General features: G+C 49.0%; 1 protein-coding gene and 1 non-coding gene across 3 annotated transcripts in view; one reads left to right on the top strand and one right to left on the bottom strand.

Moving 5' to 3' along the window:
- Positions 1-1,098: 1,098 nt before the first annotated feature.
- Zc3h3 (zinc finger CCCH-type containing 3) overlaps positions 1,099-19,890 on the bottom strand; it is an 86,472-nt gene continuing 67,680 nt past the window's right edge. For both annotated transcript variants that reach the window (XM_021184025.3, XM_085831508.1), the window contains 3 exons: positions 4,194-4,378; positions 3,277-3,614; positions 1,099-1,604 (listed from right to left, as the gene is read on the bottom strand). In XM_021184025.3, coding sequence (XP_021039684.1) covers positions 1,573-1,604; positions 3,277-3,614; positions 4,194-4,378 — 555 coding nt within the window. In that variant the 3' untranslated portion in view covers positions 1,099-1,572. The remainder of the gene's footprint in view (positions 1,605-3,276; positions 3,615-4,193; positions 4,379-19,890) is intronic.
- Positions 6,701-6,831, top strand: LOC115029471 (small nucleolar RNA SNORA17). Its single transcript, XR_003835046.1, has one exon. It is a non-coding gene; the product is annotated as a small nucleolar RNA SNORA17 (small nucleolar RNA).

The following is a 19,890-nucleotide window of genomic DNA, read 5'->3' as shown; positions in this document are numbered from 1 at the left end:
TATTAGTCCATCCACTCAATGCCCAGGTTGGTAGCACAGGGCAACCCCCCCAATAAAGTATCTAGGAGCCCAGTCTCCATGCCAGGCAAGGAACCTGGCTGGCTTGGAGCTGCCAATAGGAAACCCTGTCCATCAAGCTCCAGGGGTCCAGTATCCTAGGACTCCGATCCATTCACTGAGGGGTCTCATGCTTCTCTTCTAGACTGGTCTAGGTTCAGCGCCCACCTTTTTGCTAGACTTCCGACAGCGGGGCCTTAATAAAGTGATGTAGCGATGGTGAGGGGTATCTGGTTACATGGCTAGACCTGCCTATGTTGGACATTTTTTATGAATCAGCCTCAGGTTGGTTTTATTTTTGTTGTTGTTCTTTGAAGCCTGTGTGAGGACACTCAGTTCCTGGGCAGGGGCTGTGGTAGAGTTAAACAGCATACCTACAGCTCCTATAGCCTTAAGGGCAGAGGTGACTGCCACCTGTGTGGGGGTTGGGCACCAGGATCCTGAAGGACAGACAGATTTGGTGCAGGAAGGCTGAGGGGCTTGGGGTACTGAGTCACAGCAAGACATATGGACCTGGGCTACATGGTAGTGATGTCACACACTACAGTAATAGCATGGGGCAAGAGCTGACCTATACAAAGATATCAGTACAGACAGCAGGACATTGCTGGCCTGCATCACTGGGGACCTATAAACAAATTCATTGATGATCCATGATCCAACGATCCATGTCTCATCGTTGGAAGGAACACTTGAATGATCCTGTGTCTCCCGTCTTCCCTATCCAGCATCTCTGTGGGAGGAAGCAAGATCTCAGCCCGGTCTTCTGGAGACACCTGAGAGAGGAGGTCTATCCAAGCCATGCCCCTCCACAGGACAGCCAGGCCTTCTCTTCCTGCGCCTCAGTCCCAGCCTGTCCCATGGCACTTCAGACTATAACCTGTAACTCAGCAACCCACATTTACATCGGCCTGGCCAAAGGGAGAGGCTGCTTCTGAACCTCTAAGCCACACCGGAGCCGGCAAGAGCAGGCCGTACCCTTGCCTCCTTTATATGTCCACAGCCCTGAGGTTGTGTGGTAGTCAAGACAGGCCAACTAGACACAGGATAAAACCTTTATTGCTGAACATAAAATACCCACCAGAGAGGCCTGGCCATTAGCCTCTTCCCTGGGCAGGAGTCCTGGGTAGGGAGGGTTGGGGGCACCAGTCCTACAGCTACTGCCAATGCCACCACAGGAGACAGGCTGGGATGAACCTCACATGGCACCCTGATGGATGGGGAGCCAGGGACAAGTCCTAGAGTGAGGCTGGGTGCCTTGGAGGGGAGGAGGGGGAGGAGGGGAGAGAGAGGAGCAGGGAATGGACAGGGCCTTGGCTTGAGAGAGAACAAGGCCTGGGCACAAAAAGGCCTCCAGAGGCTAGGAGCCAAGTGGGAGGAGCTATGTCTCCCTGCTTAGAGTCCCAGCTGGGCTCAGTGGCAGGCTGCTTCTCCTCAGGAGCAGTTGTGGGTAGAGCCTCCATCCTCTCCAGGGGTGAGGGTCTGAGGTAGGTGCGGGCTGGTCCCCAGGGAGCCTCACAGGCGTGGTTTGATGTGTAGCGGCTTCCCTATACAGAGAGCAAAGGTCAAGCATCAAGCCACTGCAGCCCCACAGGAACTTCCCCACTCCCAAGGTTCTGGCTGAGGCTCAGGCCAGGGAAAACTAGCAGCCCAGGCCTGTCAGCACAGGTCTGCAAGGGCCAGCCTCCAGGGCTCATCTACCTCTCCAGTCCCTGCCACGAACCAGGCCCCAAGGAGCAGAGAGAGGGGAAAGGGACCAGGATTCTGCTTTCACCGTCTTCCTGGGCTGCGTGGCAGTGAAGGAGGGCCAGGTGGCCCTTGTACAGTGGGCTGGGCGGGCCCACGAGTGGGAGCCACAACACTGCAGGCTGAGCTATAAATACTGGGTGCGTGCAGACACGCAGGCACATGCCACACTCGCACCTGGGAGCAGGGCTGCCAGACACAGACAAGGCAGCTGTGCCCTCCACATGGGAAACTGAGGTGTTGGGGAGCAGGTGGCCCCCAGAGGGGTGGGATGAGTACGACCAGTAGAAGCTGACAGGGTCTGAAGGCAGGAAGGGCGGGAAGCCAAGGGTCCCTGGAGTGGAATGTCCTGAGGGCCCCTCCCTGGTGGGAGCTTTCTCTTCATAAATGTTCTGTGTCACTCTCCCAGGTGCCAGTGTCCTGATGGTCACAGCTATTTCCATGTGGCTCTGTGGCATGACCCACATGCCCCTGTAACATCTCTCTCATGGTGGGTTCCTTTCTTCAGGGCTGTCCAGCCAGCCAAAGACAGAAGTGAGGCCCGGCAGCTGGGCCCGGGCCTGAAGATTCAACAGCCTCGGCCAGGTTAGCCCCCATTTGTCCTCTGGGCTGCTTCAACAGGCCCATCCAGGCTTCCTGCCAGAGACTGCCCAGGCTAAGCTGAGCTTGCCCCTCCAGCTCCCTTCCTGACTGAACAAGCCTCATGAGTTTTCTGGAGCCCTTTTCTAGTCTGCCCAACCTACATACAGGGTACTCACACCCTGGGACTCCTTTCCTCCTGGGATTAACTTCTGGGTTCCTGGTCTTTAAAAATACATGCCGCCTCAGGGTCCCCAACTGCTCCCCAGACAGTGCCACCTACATGGAAGGGACTGCTGTCCCATCTAAGTTCCAGCTGGGCAAGAGCCTGGTATCATCTACTCTGCACCCAAGAAGGACGATGTAACCAGGAGGCAGCCCCTCCAGCAAGTACTTCAGTGTGCTCAGTGGGGCTGTTAGAGAAGCCTGCAGCAAGCATCTTCCATTAACGTTACGGCCGTGAAATATGACAATAAAATGATAGCCGTATGGTCGCAAATTTGCAGCCCGCCGAGCTGCGTGGGGTTTATCGTCACTCAAACGCGCAGAGAGCTGTAAAATGTTTACAGAAAGGGTCGTTTGCAGCCATAAAATCCTCTTTTCTCTCCTAAACAAGGCTGAGTGGAGCCATTTACCAAGCCCCAAACGCTCATTGGGGAGAGGGAACATCTGTTCTCACCAGGAGTGTGCGGTGATCTTCCAGAACAAATTAACAGAAATGGGTGCTTTCTAATTAAATCAGCCCTCGCTGGGGTGGTCTTCAAGGCAGCCACTGCTGTGCTTGCTCCTCACTGGCCTGCCCTGGGCACCCGGTACACTAACTCCCAGGCCCCACCCAGAGATGTCATTCTGAGTGTACGGTTAAAAAGACCCAGGAGGGGCCAGACTGCTCACCTGAGTCCTTGGTGCGAGGGCTCCTGGGGGACTGGGGCCCACTCTGGCCTCCTGGGCTTGGGGAGGAGTGCAGGGAGATGAAGGATGGCAGCTTGCAGAGGCCGCTGGAGCCTGTTCCTGAGCCTGTCCCAGAGACAGCTTCTTCCTGCTCCAAGGAAGGGGCGGGGGAGCTAGTAGAGGGAGAGGAGGAAGGAGAGGAGGCAGCGGTGGCCTTTGAAGACAGAGTAGAGGTGGAGGCTAATACCCTTGGGGAGGGAGGTGGGGAGGCTGGGGCCTCAGCTCCGGAAGCCAGACCACTGGACATCTGTCTGACAGAGCGCTGAGTAGTAGTAGGCTTCCTGCAGGAGAGGGGACAAAAGTGAGGGTGGGCGATGCTGGAGCGAGAGGGTGCTTGCCAATCATGTGCATGGCACCTATCCTATAACAGGGCTCTTAGCCCCTCACCCTCACACCAAGCCTAGAGGCCACTGGGCATGTCTGTACAGATCTAAGGCTGGCCTACAGTCCAAGGACATGCTGGTTCCAGAGACTTTCACCTGAGGCGGATGGGGCTGAAGCCTGGGAAATTCCAGCTCCATTCCTCACCTCCTAGAGCCTAGGGTTCATCTGTAGGGAGTCGCTATAATCCACAGGATAAGGGCACAACTCTGACAGTCCCATCCTCCAGGGGCTCACTCCCCTCTTGTAGAGTGGCTCTCTGAAGGCCTCCAGGCATGGGGTGTCTGTGACTCTGTCCACATTCAGGGACCCAGAATATGGGCACGTTAGGAGCTCTTGCCTCCAACTGAGATTCCCTTTTGGAGTCCACAGTGCTGGAATAAGACTTGACCCCAGAGGGTCCTAATTGTCCTTAGAGCAGGAATGGGCCACCTACAGCTCACACAAACTTGCATATGTAGCACCCAGTGATCTGTCACCTGAGTACGTGGCCAGCTGAGGCCTTGCTTCTGGGGGCTCCATCACTGGGCCCGGGGATAGGAGGTACAGCTGTCCGCCGGCCATGTCGCTTCTGGTTACGATGGAGCAGCTGGCACTGGGAGCCACGGGGACAAATACCCCTGCGGGCAAAGTCAGGACACAGCAGCGTGTGCTTCTTCTTGCACTAGGGAAAGAATAACAGTTGATAGGACCAAGTGGGTACTATGGCTACACACAGAGAGGAGGGCCAAATACAGCCCAGTGAGAGCCCACTGACCCTGTAAGCTGCCCACCAGGGCTCAGAGCTAAAAGCAGCTTGCAGGAATGATGAGGCCACCAGGCTAGAGTTGTTCCACCTGGACATGCACTGAGGGCAGGGCCAGGGCCAGCGCCTGCCTGGGGATTCCCAGAGTCTGAGGCCAGGCTACTGCTGGGGCTCTGCCTGTCTGTTCTGTCTGCTTGTCTCTTCTCCAGTGGGTGTGTTTGGAGCAGAGGAAGGTGGGTGGGGCTTGAGGCCTCAGGGGACCTTATGGGATAGGGTTTGGGCTAGGAGCCCAGGCTAGCAGGGAAGGCAGGTCGGCTGAGGCCGGGCATCACTGGGTGAGGGCTGGGCCAGGCACTCGATCCATGGCACCTGTCGTGGGGCTAATTATACCAGTGTAGAGGGTAGGGGGAGGGCTATGCCAGGCAGCAGGTGTCCCAGGCCAAGGCTTAGACTCAGTTCTGTCCACCAGACCATATCAGGGACTCCAGAGGCCTCTGCCCAGGGTATAAGAGGCAAGGCCCAGGCAGGGGGAGACTCAGGGATGTTGACTGGAGCTCAGTGCTCCTCAGCTCCACTCTGTAGCCCTGCTGCTACAAATCCAAAGCCTCTGCAAAAGAGGGCTTCCCAGCCAGGCATGGTGGTGCACGCCTTTAATCCCAGCACTCGGGAGGCAGAGGCAGGCGGATTTCTGAGTTCGAGGCCACCCTGGTCTACAGAGTGAGTTCCAGCAGGACAGCCAGGGCTATACAGAGAAACCCTGTCTTGAAAAACCAAAAAAAAAAAAAAAAAAAAAAAAGAGGGCTTCCCTCTCCCCATAGCTCAGATGGACACAACTTGGCACCTAAACTATCCCTTCCATTGGACCAGGAAGCAAGAAGCCCCAGGTCAAGCTGAGACATCCCCACTGAACTCACAGGTTTTGCCAAGAGTTAAAATCTCAAAATCATCCATGGTGCCAGAGCAGCCCATGCCAAGTCATGGCTACAGAACGGTAGGCCAGCAGGAGATAGGTCTCACAGTGTCAGAGGCACTTCCTCACAGGCCTCATAACTTCCCTGTTGGAATGTATCACGGGAGGGAGGGGTGTCCCTGGTGTCCCTACCCTGCTTCTGACAAGTAGGACAAAGCCTGGCAGAGGAGTCCAGCTGCATTGAGGGAAGCGGACAGAGTAAGCGCCCTAGAATAATTTGCTCCTGTGGTGTGGGCACCCCACCTGCTCCACAAGCAGGTGCAGGCAAGGCTCCTCCCTCATAGACTCACTTATTCATTCCCACAAGGATGTGAGCTCCTGTGCACTGGGCCCAGCCGGCAACCTGGCGCTGAAAACTAAGGGCAGCCTGACAGGCAGAGGGACTGAAAGCTGGAATGGCCAGGGACTCACGACCAGCATGTATGTGAGCATGTGGCCATGTGAGCCAGTGAAGGTGTGGACACTGTGAACAGTCACATTCGAGTAGTTCCAAGTGCTCCACAGACATGTTTTATCAAAGCTATAACAGACCGGTCGGCAGAGCTTGGTTCAGAGGCAGCCTGGACCCTACTATGACCCACAAGCACCTAAAATAGGATGGATGTAAGCAGAGATCCACCTCAGAGGTCAGACATGATTGACTTTCCACTTGGCAGTAGAAGAATGTAAAATATGGAATTCTATTCTCCATTGATAACGTGTTAATTTTTTGATACATTGAGTGAAAAATAATGTTTATTTGTTTCCCTCCACATTTTCTTTTTTACACATGTGCGCTCTTCCCTGAAAGTGTTAAGCTGGTCTAATACCCTTGAAAAACTCCCAAAATGCTGGGAAAAGTGAAGACCTTCCTTAGACCATGCACAAGCTATGATGAGAAAGCATGATGAGAAAAAATTTCTAGGTAGCAGAGACAGGGACCACCTCACTCGCAGGCTGCAAAGGCCTGGCCAGCAATCTAAATAAGGACCTGGAGTTTAGGCTCTCACTCTACATAAGCAGAAAATGAACCAAAGAAACGTGAAGGCAAGAAGCAAGGTATAGCAGGGATTAAAGCCAGGACACTCCAACGGTGCTGCTCTGCTGCTCCTCCTAACTAGTAACATGAGGACAGAAGCAATGACAGCACAGGAGGAAGGCCAGATGCGGGAGGACACAGGGACAGGAGGAGGCCACAACTCAGTGGGAGAGCATAAGCCACAGCTGTAGTCGGTAAAGTCTTAGGTTCAATCATTTACATTTAAAAAGCCAACCAACAAACAAAAAGACCACCTGACCCTAGAGGCCTTGCAGGTGTGGCTGCTGTGTCACATGTGCATCAGTAGGTGGCAGAGAGGAGAGAGATTACATCTATGCTGTGGGTTCTGAACTATGACATCTGAGTGATTAGTAGTCTAATATTCCCTGAAAAAGGGGAACCTGAGATGACCAAGACTAGAAGAACCCCACCTAGGACCATGGCTCCAGGTAGGAGTGAGCCCAAGACAGATGACCTTTGAGGGTCACTCAGGCAGGCTGAGCAAATTGCAAACCAGAGGACCGCCAGACCAGTGCCATTGGGTCGGACAGGGAACCAGCCTGAGACTACCACCAGTCTGGTGCCAAACAGGTGGGCAGGGAGGCAGACCATGCCTAAGATGACCCCTGCCTGGCGCCATAATGCATGTGTGGCCCAGAGTATTCCTGAAACCACTCCTGAGATGACCCCAGACACTCAGAGACCCCAGGCACCACTAAGAGGAGCAAGTGAGTGGTGGAAGAATGGAAGAGAAACAGAAGGATGTGGGCACAATGCAGAGAGGCACAACTGGAGACTCACGGGTAGTTATGAACATCCTGGTTGAGTAGCTGGTGATGACACCTGGGACCATAGCGTGGCCTAGCCTGGGCTACCACCAGAGGCCACATCTGGGTCCATAACCATGCAGCAGCAGTGTCTGTTACCACCAAAGACCAGGTGAACGTCCCTGGTCTGGGCTGCCAACTTGGACTATGTTGATGACTGAGGGCTGCACAGAGCTGATCCCGCTCTGTTGGAAAGCTGGCCCTGGGGGCATGGGAGCAAGAGTGTCCCTGCCTATCACTGGCTACAGCACTTAGAAGAGCAGGTCCTACACCTTGCCTGGGTACCACAGTAGAGCTGGCCCTAGAAGTGAGGGTTGTAGGTGAGCCACCCCTGAGGGTGTGAGCACAGAGGAGCTAGCCCCACCTCTTGTCGAGACTCCCTCCTCTACTCCCTCAGCCCTCACCATCTATGGTAGGGGAGAGCTGGCCCCAGGGTCATGAGAGTGGCGGTGGGAAAACTGGCCGTTTTCCTCACCAGCCGTAACTTCAGGAGAGCGGGCCCTGCACCTAGCCTGGGAAGCAGAGTAGAGCTGGAGCCCTGACTGTGGACACTGCTGGTGAGCAGGCCCCGAGGGCATGAGAGCAGGTGAGCCAGCAGGCTGACCAGCTCAGATACCTCTCAGGCCCAGACCCAGGGCTTTGGACTGGCCCACCTCAACATCTACCCCATGGATGGACTGCTGGGGTGCATGAGGCCGGTCCTACAGATCCAAAACTAAGATCTCCACGACATGGCACAGCAACAGAAGGAATTCAAGTGAGGTTCCAGTATTCACAGTGTAGTAGAAGCCACAAGCCTCAAACCAGATCCACCAGTCATTGCAATGAACATTTGCAAGCAAAGAAATGTGGACAAAAGGGTACACTGTGGAACACACTGGGACACACTGCAGCTTCCATAATGAGTTGTTGTTTTCTGTTGGGGGGCGTGCAAGGGGAGGGGAGATGAGTGGTTTTGGGGTATATGATGTGAAACTCACAAAGAACCAATAAAAAGTTTAAAGAGACCAATGCCACGCTGTGAACAAGCTTGATGTGGGAATCAATCTGAGCACACAGGTGAAACCAACAAGTTCCAGAAACACTAACAAGGAACAACAAAATTTAGATTTTCTTACTGCCATAAAGGAATGTCAATCAATATTTAGGAAAATTCCAACCCAAAGAGGAATTTACAAGGATTTACAAGACAATCCTATTTCATGAACAAATCAAATTGACAGAAGTGTAAAAGAGAAGAACCACTCTCTCTATGTGGCCAGAACAGTCTGGAAAAAAAGAGCTTGTCATGAGGAGAGCATCGGGGCCCACGGCAAGCACTGTGAAGCTGCAGGAAGAGACCTAAGCTGCCAGGACCACAGGTAATCAACAAACAAGAGGCAGAGAGGGAAAGCAAGCCTGGGGATGGCACGATGGTCCTGTGGGTGAAGGGCCAGCCGGCCGAAAGCCTGATGGATTCAGCTGGACTGCTGAAGCCCACACACAGGCTTGGGATGCCAGAGCTAATCTACGGGCTCACCTGACATCCACACAGACACCGGCACAAGAACAAAACCAATCTCCAGAAAGGAAGTGGGGTCCAGAGGAAAGGCACTACACACGACGGCCAGGCCAGGGAAGAGGAGGAATGTGGGAGAAACCTGGGGTGTGCCTGGACTTAAGGGGGCAAACAAGACCTCACTAGTCACACTTGTCCACTTAACAATATACAGATCGTTCCAATCACCAGCACAGGTGCCACGGAGCACGGCTGCAGGAAACAAGATCAACATAGAGACTGTCTTTCTGTACATGAATGAATAGAGAGAAAATAAAATTTAAAAATACTTTTTTTTTTTTGGTTGAACTACAATTGAACCAGGGCTCCATGTATATGCTAAGCAAGAGCTCTACAAGTGAGTCCTACCCCCAGCCCACTATGCTCTATTTGCAATAGTAACAGTGCCACTTCAATGGCTGGGTGCGAAGCACACTGTGATAAAGGCCTACGTCCATTCTCACTGCCCTGGCCCACAGACTGAACTCCAAGTGTGCCAGGTGTGCTAAGTCCATCTGTGATCCCATCACTCAGAGGCTGAGGTGGGAGCCTCCTGAGTTTGAGGCTAGTAAGACTCTGCTTTACACACACACACACACACACACACACACACACACACACACACATACACACACACACAGGAAATCAACAAGCAAATAAAACAACCCAAGTATCTTTTTAACTTAACAAACTGACTCTCAACTTTATATCTAGGATCAGTGGGTGGTATCACACCTGCCCAGCATACTCCAGAGGAATGAATGAATGAATGAGTGAGTGAATGAATGAATGGAGAAAAATATACTTTTGGAAGAAAGAGGGTAAGTGTAATGAAAACTAGCTGGTATGGTAGTGTGCAACTTTAATCTTAGCACTTGGGAAGCAGAGGTGGGTGGATCTCTGTGAGTTTGAGATCAGCCTGGTCTACAGAGTGAGTTCCAGGACAGCCAGGGCTACAGAGAGAAACTCTGTCTCAAAAAAATAAATAAATAACAAGTAAAAAAAATTTTTTGTTCTTCAAAAATATACCAGAAAAATAAAATGAAAAAATTTTTCAGAAAAAGAAAAACTTACATTCTAGTAAGCAATCACACAGGGTGAGTCACGCCTGTGTTCCCATCCCTCAGAAAGATCAGTGAGTCTGAGGCAAGCTTGGGCTATGTGCAATAAGAACCTGTCTCAAACGAACCAAGCTGCACAAAGGAGGATAAGGAGGTCTAGCAGCAAGGGACAGAACGGGGAACACACCACACGCAGTGAAGGCTCATGCTGAGATTCACATCCAAGATACTTAACAGCTAACCTTCCAGAGCTATCTATACTCAAATACTAGCAAACTTCCTCCAAGTCACTATGGAGGGTAAAACCCAACGGGAGACTGAACACTCTGAGCAAAACTTATCAGACAGGAGGGCACACGGGGCTCACACAGCAAAGCTCATCAGATGGACGGCACACAGGACTCACAGCTTAACAGCTCAAGGAAACCCCAATGCCTCCAGCAGCTGGAAGGAAAGGCCAACATCTGTGAGGCTGCCCAGAGAGAAGCTGGCAACATGCTGTCTGCGCATGTGTATGGATAACAGAGCTGGGTTTATACACCCTGGTCTTCCAAGTGCAGCCTTCCACAATGGCTCCAGGCTGTGGGCTCTTCTGTACCCAGCTTTTCCTACAGAGCATGCTCCACAATGAGGGCCACTGCCCATTTCCCACAACTGCCTACTCTAGAATAGCGCAGGGATGGTGGTAGTTTTACTAGCAGGCGGCTTGCACACCTGTAGCTAATGTGAAGGGGGAAAGGATGAAGGTCTGTACGGCCTGCTTCCCTGTGGCCAAGAACAGGCTGTCTCCACTGGCCTGGGGACAATAATGGCTGCTCACACCCATCATTCCTGAAGCCTCATCTACTACCCTTTCCTGAGGGCAAGCCCTCAGTCACATCAGCATTGTCTCCACCAGACGGCTTGCTCATGGCCCCATCCTCAGGGCCAGCTCTAGCCTCATTCCCACCACCTAAAGTTAGAGCTGCAACCACACCCTGAAGCTCAGACAGACCCTCTGAGCACCTGCCCTATCTATTCTTGCTGTCCTGTTCTAGTCACAATCCATCTCACCCAGCCTCCTTCACCCTGAAGCTGGTGAATGCAGTGGAAATTGGTGGGAAACTTGGAGAGACCCCGTGAAGCTTGGACAGAAGGTGGCAGAAAGTTGGCAGCAGCAGGTCACATAACGAGTAGCAGGCCTCTCAAATGGGCTTTTTGTTTGTTTTCTAAGTCTCTCCTGGCTGCTGACCAGTCCTGGGTACAGAGGGTATCAGCAGCAAAGGAGCCACAAGTGGTCATGGGATCCTTGCGAACCACTAGTAAATCTATACTGATTCCAAAGTAAAAGTGTATTAGATAATGTAAGTGGCTATTGGCACTAGGTTTGGGAGAGCAGGAAACAGCAGCAGCAGTGTGGAAAGTGTGCTCCAACCAGGAGTACAGCCTTGAGACGGGCCCAGATTCACCAGTACTACAGAATGCCACAGCACCAAAGCCCCAGAGGGCAGGATCTGAGTTTTAGATCGGGAACAGTGCCTGGGGCAGAGGAGAAACGGCTTCTTAGGGTCTTCCAGGTTCAAGGTCATTAGATATGGACAGCTGATTTCTGGAACTATCTACTTCCAGATGGGGCTGGGCTGTACTTAGGAAATGAGCCAATGTTAGAGCGCAGTGGCTGAGGCCTTTGGCTGTGAGGGGGGCACACACAGTGAGCTGTATATGCATGGTCAGCAGGGTTGGGAAAGCAGGCATGTGCTGGGGAGAACAACAAGGGGTTTAGAAGAAGAGAATCCAACAAGACCTAAGACCCTGCCAAAGGGACATCACAGGGATGACAAAGTCAAAAAGCCAAGTTGGGGGAGAGACTGTGTTAGGTATGGACCCGGTTTGAGGGGCAGTGAGCAGGGAGATTTTGTTTATTTTTGAGGCAGGGTCTCCTGTAGCCCAGGCTGGCCTGGAACGTGCTTGCTATTGTTATGTAGCCAAGAATGACCTTGAACTTCAGATCCTCAACGTTTTAAGTATGAGATTACAGACATGTACTTCCATGTATGGCTTATGTGGTGCTGGAGACCAAACCCAGGGCTTCCTGTCTGTAACTCTACCTACTGAGGCAACATACACAGCAGCTTCTGTCTTCAGCTAAGGAGGACAGTGGACAAAGAAGAAGGGCAGTCAGCAGTGTTTACCCCGTGTGATGATAATGAGGAGGGACTTCCCCACCAACACGAGACAGGATGCCCAAGTTTAAGTGGAAAATAGTGTTATCATCTAAAGAACAGGCAAGAGCTCAGACAAAATGCTAAGGCAGCATTTGAATTTGAGGCTGGAAAAGCCACTGGCTACTCGAGGGTCAGTAGGCTGATATTTGGGAGCTCGGCTGAGAGAGCACTGAGAACAGCACAGGCGGTGAGGTGTGACTGTGATGTTTCAGAGGGAAGCGAGGACTCTTGTCAGAGCTATGCATGCAATGCCTGGACTTCAGCATCTGTGGTTCTAGTCAGGTAGATCTGAAGAATTGGAAGAGACCAGAACCACGAAAGTAAAAACCTTTATTTTGTTGGGACAATTAAAATCTCCTGGGGAGTGTTTCCTCAGAGTCAGCAGGCAGACACTATGTTCCAGAAGTAGCCAAAGTTGTACCTCATGCTTGTAGTCAAACTTAGTAGTGTACAAGTCACCCAGACAGTAGAGGTTTGAAGGTACAAAGAGGTTATTGAGACGTCAGAGCCATGGGCTGACTTGAGAGGACAGCAGCAGCTATGGAATAGAGTCAGCATGTGCTGCAAAGAGCTGAGCCCAGCGAGTGATCCAAACCCTTTGGAGGAGCCCAAAGACAGTGAGTGGATCCCAGACACTGGACACCACCTCCCTTGCAATGCTGTTACCTGGCTTTACTTTGTTCATCCTGACCATGCCCTGGTTCTTCCTTCTTGGGGTACAGCATTTGACTTGTTTTTGATTTTACAGGAACCCACAGTTTTATGACAGACAGACTTTTCGATAATTTGAGAGAGAATTGGGTATTTTAGAGAGACTTTGGACTTTGAAAGAGACTTTTATATTTTAAATATTTTAAAGAGACTTAACTTTTAAAGTATTGAAAACTAAAAAACTATGGAACTTTTAAGTTATACTATGTTTATATTATAACATTAATTTGAGATCTTGGAGATGAAGAAAAATAAATTGTTTTTAATTTTTTTTTAAATTAAAAAAAATTTGGGGGTGTTTTTTTGTTTTTGGTTTTGGTTTTTTTTGAGCCCTGTGTAGCTCTGGCTGTCCTGGAAGTCACTCTGTAGACCAGACTGGCCTCAAACTCAGAGATCAGCCTTGATTTTGCCTCCTGAGTGTTTGGAATCAAATGTGTGTCCTACTATGCCCAGCTTTCTGTCCTTTTTTGAGCTTTCTTAATTGTGCTTGAAATGAAAGTGAGTGCTGACTGTGTGCGCTTTTCACTGTTATTTACTTGTCTCAGGCAGAGCTCCACTGTGTAGTCAAAAGTGAGCCTCCTGCTTCAGCCTCCTGAGTGCTGAGACTTCATATTAAATGCTAAATATAAATGGTACAGGCTCACTAATTAAAAAAAAAGATATTGGCAGAATGCATTTTAAAACATGACTTATCGCTGTCTATAAAAAATCATTTAAAATGCAATGAATAGATATAAGTTGAAAATAAAAATATACAAACTGGGTATGGTAGTACACATTTTTAATCCTAGCACTTGAGAGGCAGAAACAAGTGGATTTTTGAGAACTCAAAGCCAGCCCACTACAAGCCAGCCAGGATTACATAATAAGACTGTTGTCCCAATGTATATGGTATGTGAGTATGTGTATATATATTATGTATTACATATAATATGTATTATATAATAGATATATGTAGAGAAAACCTCTTATAAGCAACACCTGCCAATAAAAAAGCCGATGGCCAATGAGCTGAGGCAGGGAATAGGAGGTGGGACACTCACTGGAAGAGAGAGGATTCTGGGAAGTAGTGAGAGTATAAGAGAGACACAGTAGCTAAACTCAGGACAGAATAAAGAAGAGACTAGAGAGAGCTCTGAGACAGCCGCAGAAAAGATGGACGATGTAAGCCAGCAGGTGGATGAGCTTGGGAAGATGACGACAGAGATGCTGAGGAAGACACTAAGGAAGAAGTGGGCCAGGACTGAAGAGAGTTAACTAACCAAGTGGTAGACATAGAATAGTTTGAATGGGTTAAATAAGTTTTGAGCTAGTCAGGAAATAAGCCAAAGCTTATGACCTTATGAGACATTTAATAAATAATTAGTGTCAGAGTCATTGTTGATAAAAACTAAGTGGCCAGGAGGAAAAAGAGTTAATTTTTTAACACACACACACACACACACACACACACGCACGCACGCACGCACGCACGCACGCACGCACGCACGCACGCAGGTATAGAGGAATTAGAGAGATGGCTTAGTGACTGGAGTATGGACGGCTCTTCCAGAGAACCAGAGTTCTGTTCTTGGTGCCATGTTAGGCGGCTCACCACTGTCACTCTAGCTCCAGGCAGACCTGATTCTTCTGGCCTCCATGGATACCTGCATTCATGTGCACAGCATACATGATTAAAAATAAAATGAGGGTGAGAGTGAGGGTGGGTGGATGGGTGCATGCTGGAGAGGTGGCTCAGAGAGGTTAAGAGCACTGGCTACAACCCACATAGCAGCTTACAACTGTCTATAACTACAGTTCCAAAGGATCCAATGCCCTCTTCTGGCCTCACAGGGAGTAGCTCATAGGGAGTGGCACTAAGACACTACATGCATGCAAGTGATGCACAGACAGACACATAGGCAAAACACTCAAGATGCATACAATAAAAACAAATAAAATTAGTGTTGGGTGGTAGTGGTGCACACCTTTAATCTCAGCACTCAGGAAGCAGATCTCTGTGAATTTAGGGCCAGCCTGGTGAACAGAGCTAGTTCCAGGACAGACAGATTTACACAGGAGAAACCCATCCTTGGTGGGGGCGGGGGGGGGGGGGAGAGGGGAACAGAACAAAAACAAAACAAGCAAACAAACAAAATTTTTATATGCACACACACACACACACGCGGAAAAGGACTAGCTAACACAGAGTTGATCTGGTGAAGAAAGGATCGGCTATAATCCAATCGGAAAAAGGAGACTGCAGAGCAAAGAAAGCAGAGCCGGAAGGCCTTATACAGTGATAAGAAGTCAATCTATAAAAGGATGAAACAACTCTAAATGCATCCCCCCACCCCCAACCTCCCCGGCATGCTTGCACTTGCCTGTAATCCCAGCACTGAGAAGCAGGAGCAGGACTGCCATAAGCTGGAGACGTGCCTCCTTGCCTCCTTTAAATTGTGAATTCTAGTCCTACAAAGACACCCTGTCTCAACAGCCCAGCCTAATAAAGTAAAACCTAAAATGCATATGTACCGAACAAAAGAGCTTTTTCTTTAAAAAAAAAAAGGGGGGGGGGCTGGTGAGATGGCTCAGTGGGTAAGAGCACCCGACTGCTCTTCCGAAGGTCCAGAGTTCAAATCCCGGCAACCACATGGTGGCTCACAACTATCTGTAACAAGATCTGACTCCCTCTTCTGGAGTGTCTGAAGACAGCTACAGTGTACTTACATATAATAAATAAATAAATCTTAAAAAAAAAAAGCAAACTTACTTTATGTGCATTAGTGCTTTGCCTACATGTATGGATGTGTATGATGTGTATGCCTAGTGCTTGCAGAGGTCAAAAAACAGCACAGATCCCTTGGAACTGGAGTTACAGATAAACATGAGTCAACATGTGGGTGCTGGGAATCAAACCCAGGTCCTCTAAGGAGTAGCAAGTGCTCTTATCTGCTGAGCCATCTCTCTAGCCTTACAAAAGAGCTCTAAGGGAACTATAGAGATGGCTCATCAGGTAAAGTGCTTGCAACATAAGCATGCAGAACCTGAGTTTGGTCCCAGAACTTATATAAAAAGGTGAGCACAGCAACCTGCCTACAATCTTGGTGACAGAAAGGCAGACAGGATGACCCCTACGGCTGACATATGCAGCTCCAGTGAAAGGAATTGGCCCCCACAAGGCTCACAGGAGGTGGCACTATTAGGAAGCGTGGCCTTGTTGGAGAGGGTGTGGCTTTATAGAAGTGAGTGTGGTGCTGGAGGAAGCGAGTTGGGTAGGCTCTGAGGTCTCGGATGCTCAATCCAGGCTCAGTGTGGTATTTATTTCTACTGCCTGTGGATCAAGATGTAGGACTCTGAGCTCCTTTCCCAGCACCATGTCTGCCTGCACTTCACCAGGCTTCCTGCCATGATGATAATGGTCTAAACCACTAAAGTATAAGGCAGCCCCAGTTAAATGTTCTCTTTTATAAGAATTGCTGTGGTCATGGTGTCTGCTCCCAGCAATAGAAACCATACCTAAGACAACCTGTCTCCAAAATTAAAGTGAAGAGCAACTAAGGAAGACGCATGATGTCCATCTCTGGCCTTACATACACATGTATGCATGTGCACACATGCCACACACACACACACATGCATATGTGTATACACAACAACCACAACAAAACTGACTGACACAAAGGAGAGATAAACAGACTCATGAAAACTTGATACCTAGGGGCTAAGGATGTAGCTCAATTGGCAGAATGCTTGCCCACTATGCGTGATGCCTAAGGTTTTGGTCTCCCCACGCCACATAACTCAGGCAGGGTGACACATAGCTGTAATCACAACTCTTTGAATCTAAAGCCAGGAAGATCAAATGTTCAAGATCATCCTTAGCTACATACTGAGTCTGAAGTCAAGTCGGGCTACATAAAACCCTGTTTCAAAAAAAGAAAAGAAAGAAAAGAGAAAGCTAGATGAAAATTCAAAATATCTTTAAGACCAGCAAGATGGTTCAGAGGACGAAGCAGCTCTGGCCACTTAAGTAATATATACACATATACACAAGCAATATAATATATATACACAGACAATACATAGTCATACATATATACACATATACACAAACAATATATATACACATATACACAAACAATACATAGTCATCCACATATACACAAACAGTACATAGTCATACATATATACACATACAATAATAGCATTTTTTTAAAAAAATCTTTCAACAGCAAAATCTATTATGAAATCACAGAATGTTTTATCCAACAAAAAAAAAACCAAGACATTTTCCCCCCAGGGCACCACAGCACCTCCTTTTTCCTTACATGGGGATGTTTGTTAAGGCCTAATGTTCTCACATAACAACAGAAAACTGGTATTTTTGGTCCAACATGTTTTGAAGCGCAGGTGGGACAGACTGTAGTCTCATCATTGGGAAACAAATAGGTTCAAAGTTTGAGTTTAGCCTTGGCTACATAGTTATTTTTGTCCCAAACAAACAAATAAAAAATCCAGTATAAAATACATAAGAAACATAAATACATAGTGTGCAATGTGTCTGAGATTATAGGTGAAATCAAGCTGTTTCTAACTCAAGGTCAGCAATAAGCCATGTGTTTTGGTCAGAAACCAGCAGCTAGGAAGGGAAGATGGGTCCCAGAGCTTGCACTTTCCCATCCTGTAGAAAAGAGCTACAAAAACAGGCCCAAAGAGCAAGGCTGTGGTGGTGCACGCCTTTAATCCCAGCACTTGGGAGGCAGAGGCAGGCAGGTCTCAGTGAGTTTGAGGTCAGCCTGGTCTACAGAGTGAGCTCCAGAACAGCCTGGGAAGACACAGAGAAACGCTGCCTGGAAAAACCAAAACCAAAACCAACCAAGCAAACAGGCCCAAAGACACATGAATAGTTGGGGACGTAATGTGACTTTAGTAGAGCATTCACCTAGCATGGGTCTGAGTCCAGACAAGATAGGGCTAGGGCAGAGAGATTAAATTACACAGAGTGTATTCTTTACTATGAGGGCATCAAATCAAGGCCAGAAAGGCAAGAAACAGTTCTAGAGTCCTGAAAACCGGGCAGTACACTTGTAAATCCCCCGGGTCAGAAAGCAGCAGCACTGAGACAAGCAGCCCTGCGTGAGAGCCCAGCAGGGCAGTGCTAGGGACACAGCTAACCAAACACACTTAGACAAAGGGGAACCCTCCCAGTCCTCAAGAACCCAGAGGAGGAAAGGGCAAAATAAATGCCAGGCAAGCAGAAATAAATAACGAGAGGAACACAAAGCACTGAAATGGAAAAGGGGAGCTAGCGCCAACAGAACAATCAGTGAGCCCGAGCTGTCATGTGGAAGACCAATGGGATCTGCCAACTCCAGCCACACAGGTGAGAAAGAAAACACACTAAGTATCAGGAATGGGGTGCTCACTAGATACTGGACACCACAAATATAATTAGAAAATACTTCAATCACACCCAGAAACACAACCTACTGACATCGACTCTCTCTCTCACAGAGCACTGAGTTAGAAATACCTCCCCAGGGAAAGCCTGCGACTACAGACTGGAGGCCCCATGGTGAGTGTGCTACTACGTCTTTTAATGAAGAATCAGCACTAGTTTTTCTCAAACTTTCCTAACTGGCAAGAAGGACATATTTCTAAACTTCTCCCATAAGGTCAGCATTCCCTGGAAACCACAACACCACACTTCCTCAGAAGCCCACGGCCCGCAGCACACACAGTGACAGAAAAGAGGAGGGCTCCACTGTTGCCACCTTTACTCCACAGATTGACTTTCCAGACAGAACAACTAGGCGAGGAAAAGAAACAAAAGGCCTTTTGATGGAGATGGGAGCAGTAACATTTTGTCTGCCTTCAGATGACAGATCTTATGTTTCAAAAATCCTAAGGAACCCATAAAAATTGTTAGCATTAACAAATGAATTCACAACATGCGGTGGGGAAGATGCCCTTTTATGAAAATATGAAGTCATCCAGTCACCATGGAAAACAGTTTGGCGGGTCTACAAAAAGACAAATATGCTGGGCAGTGGTGGCGCACCCCTTTAATCCCAGCACTTGGGAGGCAGAGGCAGGAGGATTTCTGAGTTCGAGGCCAGCCTGGTCTACAGAGTGAGTTCCAGGACAGCCAGGGCTACACAGAGAAACCTGTCTCGAAAAATCAAAAAAAAAAAAAAAAGAGAGAGACAAATATAGGATTGACCCATGATCCAGCAAGGAAGTAAAAGCAGGTATTGATGCCAGTGTCTGTTATAGCATCATTCAGAGCGGCCAGCGGGTGGCACTAACCCATGTCTATTTACAGATGTGCAGTGATGAACAGAATGCCTGCACACATGTGATGGGATATTATTTGGCCATAAAAAGGAATGAAGTTATTATATATGTAACAATATGAACCCTGAAAACACTATGCTGAGAAAAAGGCCTACATGGCAGACACAGAGGAACAACTACTGCCGGATTTTATCACGGAAATGCCCGGGCAAGGCTGCCAGGAGCTGGCAACTGGAGGAAAAGGCAGCTGTGCTTACTGCATTAACAGTGTTTCAGTTTGAAGTGCTGAAAAAGGTTTAAAATATTTCATAGAGATGCTGAATGCAGAATGCTGTGAATATTTATTTACTTTTGGGATGGGTCTTGCTGTGTGACCCTGGCTAGCCTAGAACCAGTATGTAGATCAGACTGGGCATAAACATGTATTGATCTTCCCACCTCTGCATCCCAAGTGCTGATTCAATATTGTAAATCTAATTAATCAGTGACAGAATTGTTGCCTTAGGAATGGATAAAATAATGAACCTTGCTGTAAGTGTTACAGCACAGATTTGTGTGGGGTTCTGCGATTCACACTCAGGGCCTTGCTAACGCTAGGCAGGCTCTTTACCATGGAGTTGCGTCCTAGGTCTGAATCACAATATTCTATCCCATTCCATGCCACAATTAAAGAATAAACACAACAAGCTGTGAATGATGAGGGCTTATTTCTATGGTGGGGTGCTTGCCTCGTGTGCATGAAGCCCTAGGCTCAATCCTGAGCCCTGAAAAGAAACAAAAATAATATACCAATAGCCATGACACCGAAACACGGGGTCCACTGT

This window comes from Mus caroli, unplaced genomic scaffold, assembly GCF_978045245.1.
Source record: "Mus caroli unplaced genomic scaffold, Mus_caroli_1 scaffold_16, whole genome shotgun sequence".
Taxonomy (NCBI): domain Eukaryota; kingdom Metazoa; phylum Chordata; class Mammalia; order Rodentia; family Muridae; genus Mus; species Mus caroli.
Note: the sequence above shows the minus strand (reverse complement) of the source record. Positions and strands in the feature narration are given on the sequence as shown.